A 7,110-nucleotide genomic window follows, 5' to 3' on the forward strand; every position below is an offset into this window, starting at 1 on the left:
CTAGGGCCTGGAAAGCTGGGTGAGGAGGTGGATGAAGTGGTGGACTGACAGGTGGACAGGCTTGCTCTTCTGAGCCTCCAGAGTGTGAGGACAAAGGCTGGAGAGTCTCAACTGAGCCTCTAGGGAGGTGAGGTGGGATCCTGGCCGCCCTCACCCTGGACGCTGGGACAGGCTCAGGAGCTGGCTGGACACCAGTCACCCCCACCCGAGGAACAGGAATGGGTGTAGGGGTAGACTGGGTCTCAGCTGCCCTCGTCCTGGGAGCTGACACAGGAACCGGCAGTGTTGGGAAGGTTACTTTTAAAATGTATTCCACTACAGATTACAGATTACATGCCCCAAAATGTATTTTGTAACGTATTCTGAATACTTTGGATTACTAAATATATTCTTAAGCTTTTTACAACTACATGAATGTCCTATTGCTGTGTGATTCATTACTGAAGGTTACTCTCCACACCAACACCAGCTAGATGTTTAAATCTTAATATAAATGAGTAACAGCAGGTGGACATTAGGTAAGGCTGCACTTTTTGCAGCGATCTCGTATAGAAAACTATTCGGCGCGTATATAAAACAGGTCCGCGGCTCCGGACCGTAGTAAAGGGACCTCTGGCTGATACGTCGGGTTCCAAATTACCCAACTGTTAGCCCTCTATTTTTGGAATTACTAAAAATAGAGGGCATAGCCTAGCATATAAAACAGGAAAAGACCGCCATGTAATCCATTTATTTAAACACAGTAACTGTATTCTGAATACCACCCTTTTAAATGGTAACTGTAAGGGAATACAGTTACTCAGATTTTGTATTTTAAATACATAACGGCTGTACATGTATTCTGTTACTCCCCAACACTGGGAACTGGTGATGGCTGGGCGTCAGCAGCATCGTCCCGTGGAACTGGTGTGGGTGCGGGGACGTGCTGAGCCCTAGCTGCTTGAGGAGCTCCCACAGGGACAGGCCGAGCCTTAGCCGCCTTCACCTGAGAAGATGAAACAGGTGAAGGGGAAGGCAGAATCTGAGCCGCCCTGCTAGCAGGAAAAGTCTGAGCAATGGGTGAGGAAATAGTGATTGGATGAGGGGAATTATCTGATCTAGTGGTGTAAATGTCTTTAACGGGAGCCTGGGATGATGAAACAGTCTCTTTGAAAACAGGAGGATTAAAGTCACAGTAAACAGTCTTTGGTTTAGGAGGACGCAGTGGCCATTAGAGTGTTTGAAGAATTAACAGTCTCTGGGTTGTGGTGACGAGGAGGAGGAAAAAAGTCTGTTCTGCTCACCACCTGATGCTGCTGCTCCGAATGGGGACCGCGACGGTGGCGTGAGCCTGACTTCTCCTGAGTGGAGGGAGCTGAGCGGCTGAGCGAGGGAGCCTACATTGAGCCGAGAGGGAAGGCGGAGCCACTGTGCCATGGCGAGGTGGAAGGGCCGGTGAATGAAGCGGCTGGCGGGCGAGCGACGAGTGAGGGAGTGAGCAGCCGAAGCTCGGAGGGTGACGCCCACTCTACGTGGTGAATGCTCATGGGCAGGTGAAGCAGCAGGTGGGAGAACGCGGCGCAGGACTCCAAACGCAGGACTCCAAACGCAGGACTCCAAACGAACCAGGATCCAGCGATCTTGACACCAACCACCTTACAGCCATAGTTCCATGAAGCTACATCAGTAATGGAGGTGGTCTGTTTGGACTCAGTGTCCCAGCTTTCCTTGGGATTCTGTCAAAGTTCTGTCTGACAAAGGAGTTTCAGATCTCCCCGACAGCAGCCTCTGCCAGACGCTCTCAGTATACAGTCAGGAAAAATTATTTGAATCTATTTTGTAAGTTTGGCCATTAACAAAGAAATGAACGATCTATAGTTTCAATGGTGCGTTTATTTAAACAGTGAGGAAAGGAACAATAACCAAAAATTCCAGAAAAATGCATTTCAGGTGCGTTACACAGGCCCAGATTCCTGCTAAACTGTGCTTAATAAGAATTCCAATCCCCAAAACTGCAGCTCACCCTATTGGCACAATTAAACACACAGCAGCCAAATTATTGATTACACAATTAGAGCAAAAATTCTCTAAAGCACAGAGGAGAGGTCCAGTTCAGACACATGCTTATTTCCACTGTAAAGTTGGACATTTCACCATGGGGGCTATGGGACTGAGTCAGTGCAGGAGCCTCTGCTGGACATTAGAGGAACTGCAGGTTTTGGTGCTTCAGTGCTGATGGTTCATCTCATCCTGACATGTTTGATCTGAATAACAAACACATTAATGCTGTTTTATTGTGATCTTTCCTGTTGTCTTCAGAAGGTTAAGTGTGGGGAGGCAGACCTGTGGAAATGCACTCTGATGATGCACTTTTTTCAGCCTTCTGATTGGTTTCTTTCAGCCGGACTTCTGATTGGACAGCTGAAGTTTAGGGGCGGGAACCAGGAGCAGACTCAAATATAGAGGTGAGTTGGAAATGTAAATAGTCAGAAGAAGACATGGATGGTCGTACTGCAGTGGAGACCAAGGTACTGATTGATCCACAGCCCATGGGTGAGTGTATTTGTCCTGCAGTGATCCTCAGGCTGGTGTGTGCTTTGAGTTTTGGGACAGTCATTATTTCCTGAAACATGAAACAGGAGCAGCTCTTTGCTTAAATCACTGGGACACGATTTCAGTTTCAGTCTGAAATGTGTTTTTAGTTCACACATGTTAGGTTTGATCATTGAATCTCAGTTTAAAGCTTGATTAGCACCAAGCTGCACTCAAAGAAATCATTTGTTTTTTTAAGCTGTAAAGATTTTATATCACAGATAAGAGGAAAATAACCAAATGAATCTCATATGACTCTTAATATTTGAGTCAGTAATAGAAATTATAAATATATAATTATTCAAGTTTTATAAAACTCTGAGCTGATGAGTTGATATTAATAAAAGTTTTAAATGTATCATCTGCTCATGAAATAAAACAGTTTCTGTTTTTTTAATGTGAATATTTTTATCGCACTTTTAAAACAAAGTTGTTCAATAATCAGATCCTTTCATTTTATAGAAAAACTATTGATGAGCTGTAAAATCATCATCAGGTGATAAAGTCAGCTCTCGTTGGTCATTTTCAAATAAAGAAATCTGGAAGCCCTATCCAGTCTTTAAGTGATGATGTGACGAATCCTGCTTCCGGGCCTAAAGTAGTCTGTGTTTAATATGGCTTTTGTGTTGTTACCATGTTTAATGTTTTGTATTTTCTTCTATTTAATATCAAAAAGCTCCTAAAACAGTCAGTGATCACTGTTGACCTCCCTCGGCTTTTATTACCGCTAATCATTTATTTAAGCTCAGTTTTAACCTTACGATGTAGCTACAGCCCAGGGATTGCAAACCCCCTCAGTCAGGACATGCTATATTGTATTTAGATGGAAGCTAGCGAGCTAACTTCCTTTGTGTCCATCAGTACATAACTGAAACCGGTTTAGAGTGCTTTGTTTAGCCGTGGAGGGAAACAACAGAAAATGTGAAATAAACACACATGTAAGCTAAGACTCTCTAAAAAACAGCATTGTTGTTGTTCGGCTTTTCATTTCGCCGTTTGTTGATTCACTCGAAGAACAAGTAACCTAATATGGGTCAAGTGATCAGTTTGATATCAATCTTTTGTGATTCACCGTCATATTTACATTATTTGTACAGTAGGAATGATTTGCTTTGGTACCTGGTCAAACTAAGCTCTCCTCTGTCTGCAGCAAACCCGCAGGCAGCAGCTTCTTCCCCCTCGCTCACATGTGTAAGTGCTCAGTCGCCCAGTGCCTGAGCTCGGATCATACCAAAATTAGGGGGGATTTACGACTGTGCGTCATGTAGTTTTTGTTTTATACAGTTGTCAGTGAGGCATCTAACTATGAAACAAATTACACTCCAAGACCCCGGGCTTCTGATAAGATTACCCGGGCTTAAGCCCAGTAAGCCCGGGTTGGACCCCACCACCCAAAAAAAAAAGAGAAAACATCAGAATATTAATCAGCAGCTTAGAGTTGCTGGTTGCAGCATGCTTTGCTAGCTTTAAGTCAGCTAACTTTACTTGACCAGGAAATTAATCCCGACTCCAGGTTTCTCCAAACTCTGATTATATCCATTCCTGATTAGAGCCACACCTTTTTGTCCTCATGCTGAAGCACACTTGGGTTCTGCAGCAGGACTCTGTAGTGACCTCAAAGTCCCGACCTGAATCCGATTGAGATGCTGTGGCATGACCTTAAAAAGTTGGTTCATGCTCAAAAACCCTCCAAAGATGAGTGGGCCAAAACTCCTCCACAGTGCTGGAAGATTCATTGGCAGTTATCACAAAGGCTTGATTGCAGTGTTGCTGCTAAGGGTGGCCCAACCAAGTGTTAGGTTTATGGGTCCATCGCTCGCTCACACAGGGCCATACGGGTTTGGATTATCTTTAATAATAAACACCTTTATTAGGAAGCTGCATGTTGTGTTCACTTGTCTTATCTTTGTCTACTATTTGAATTTGTTTGATGATCTGAAACATTCAAGTGTGATAAATATTCAAAAAAACAAGGAAATCAAGAAGGAGGCAAAGACTTCTTCACACCCCTGTATGAGCTCAGGCAGTGCTACACTTCTGGTTATTAGCTATGTTTTCTAATGTAAAAAGACCCCTTTACTTAACATTTCCCTTCTCTACCTTTTACTCAAGGACTACATTTATTTTACAGCTGTAGCTACAGGTTGTTCACTTCTCTTCAGCACAAACTGATGTTTTTACACATTTTAAGAGAATATTTTTTCAGTCTTTCACCATATGATATGTATATGAACATTCTAGTATGTTCATATACATATCATATATCCACGTATCTCTCAGTCTGCTCCTCAGTCCCGGATCTGAAAAACAGACCCAAAGATAGTAGAAGGTACGTTTGAGAGTCAAGAGGTTGTTCTTCCGAAACATGAGATACGAGCACGAGAGAGAACACTGTATCCTGATCTTTGATCCTCATCTTGCACTCTGTGGTTTCCCACTCTGAATTTTGGGGAATCTTTTTTTGTGTCTCTGCTGAAAGATTTTGTGTTTCCTTGTCTGTGAAAGTCATCGTATTCTAAGGAGCTTAGAAAGAAAAGCTTCTGGACTTTCTTAAGTTGCTTGAAGACGTTTCACCTCTCATCCGAGAAGGTTCTTCAGTTCTAGGGTAAAATGGTGGAGAGTCCCAGATTTAAGTCCAGTGGGAGTGACCTAATGATCCTCTACCTAATCACATGAGCAAAGGTGTGGAAACAGGTGTGGGTCACAATCAGCCAGGGTTTCAGGTGAGCTCATTGTGAAACCTGGCCCCACCTTATCATGTGATTTCCTGAGGTCAGATGGCCCAGGATGTGAGTGGGCGTTAAGGCGTCTGGGGAGGGAACTCAAAGCTGGATTATAGATGGCAGACAGTTGGTGTCGTAAACCACCGCCTCTGTTCAAAGATGGTCGCTCACAGTGGACATAGATGCTTCTTTCACTCCTCTTTCAAACCATCTGTCCTCTCTGTCCAAAATATGAACATTGGCATCCTCGAAAGAGAGGATCCTCTTTTGAGGATTTCTAAGCTCCTTAGACTTTGTGTTTCCTTGTTAATAAATGCTGATTGTTCATTCCTCCTGCCTTCATGTTTTATATTTCCTTCCTCGCAGCTGCTTTATGATTTATGTCAGTGCTGTAAGAGATCGTGACTGGGACAGTTCTCACATACTAATATTCTTCCAACAGATGACCTGAGGATCGTGCTGTTTGGGAAGACCTCGGTTGGTAAAAGTACTCTAGGAAACATCATCATGGGGAACACAGAGACTTTCACCTCAAAGGATTCGTCCAAAGATCGCACACAGAAATCCCACAGCACTGTGGAAGGTCAAAAAGTGGTGGTTGTTGATACTCCAGGTCTGTTTACACCTGGAAAAGATGAAGATGAGCTGGTGAACGAGATCAAGCGATCCATTGATCTTGCCAGTCCTGGTCCTCATGTGTTCCTGCTGGTGCTGAGGTTCGATATAATCACTTCTGAAGAATTAGAGGTACTGGAGGTTTTTGTGCGCACCTTTGGCAGACGTGCATTGGCCTACACAACAGTGGTGTTCACCCATATAAATGGAAATAAAGAGTATGAAGCTAACATAAAAGTGGGCATGAAAAAGAATGAGCACCTCAGGAAACTCATTGAGCAGTGCCAGTGGAGATATTTTGCTTTTAACATTGAAGACAAAAGTCCTGCTCAGGACACCGAGCTGCTGAAGAAGATAACACCGATGGGAAAAGATTACTTCTACACTCCTGACATGCTCCAAGAGGCTGGAAAACCGGACGAGCAGGACGAAAAACCAAAAACAGCAGAAACAACAGGCAGGCGTGCGCTTCTGGAAAGGACTGGATTGGTGGGAATCATTTTGGGATCGGTCGGGGGATATTTACTTGGAGGTGGTGAGCTGACGTCTACATCGGGAGCTTTACTGGGAGCTTTAGGGGGTTCAGTACTGTCGATGGGAACAACAGCTTTAGCAATGAAGGCCAAAATGCTCACCGAGAAATGCTGCAAGAGTAGTTTACAGTGAAATAAGTACTAACTACCATGGACGCTTCGGTGTTGGTGGAGGGGAGAGCAACACGATTACTGGATACTTTCATTACTGGGAAACAAACCTAAAACAGAACATCACTTTCCATTTGGAAGCAGGTTTCCACCTGATGAAAGTACCACTCACAGGAGACAATGTCTCATAATAATGACTCATGTCAGGTGTGAATATATCACAGGAAGTGGACAGTCTGGAAACCTGACCAGAACCAGATGTTTAGCTGTGTTGGAGCATCTAAAAGAAAGTCTGTGAGGCGCTCAGCAGAGAGTGATGAGGAGGAGAACGACCGCGGTGTTTGGATTTGCTGCTGACGTCTCAGAGCTCGATTGTACGAGTTTCCAAAAGCAGCTGAATGACTGGAGGCTCTGAGCTCCACGCTGTGGGACTCCTCCACCACCCTGCCAGATGGGAGCTTTTTGTACATGAACACATCATCATTGTACATTATTATTTACAACTGAACATTCACCAGGTCACCAGAGTTTAGGGTTCAGGTTTTGTATGAGCCACA

At 44.1% G+C, this 7,110-nt stretch overlaps 1 protein-coding gene across 1 annotated transcript; it reads left to right on the forward strand.

Moving 5' to 3' along the window:
* The first annotated feature begins 2,482 nt into the window (after positions 1 to 2,482).
* LOC146387923 (GTPase IMAP family member 5-like) lies at positions 2,483 to 6,872 on the forward strand. Its single transcript, XM_084924955.1, has 2 exons — positions 2,483 to 2,532; positions 5,737 to 6,872. The coding sequence occupies exons 1-2, from the start codon at positions 2,529 to 2,531 to the stop codon at positions 6,573 to 6,575; spliced, it is 843 nt and encodes a 280-aa protein (XP_084781081.1). The 5' UTR covers positions 2,483 to 2,528; the 3' UTR covers positions 6,576 to 6,872.
* The last annotated feature ends 238 nt before the right edge of the window (positions 6,873 to 7,110 follow it).

The sequence above is a fragment of the Perissodus microlepis genome, chromosome 4, assembly GCF_051167445.1.
Source record: "Perissodus microlepis isolate ML-2025 ecotype Zambia chromosome 4, ASM5116744v1, whole genome shotgun sequence".
Taxonomy (NCBI): Eukaryota; Metazoa; Chordata; class Actinopteri; order Cichliformes; family Cichlidae; genus Perissodus; species Perissodus microlepis.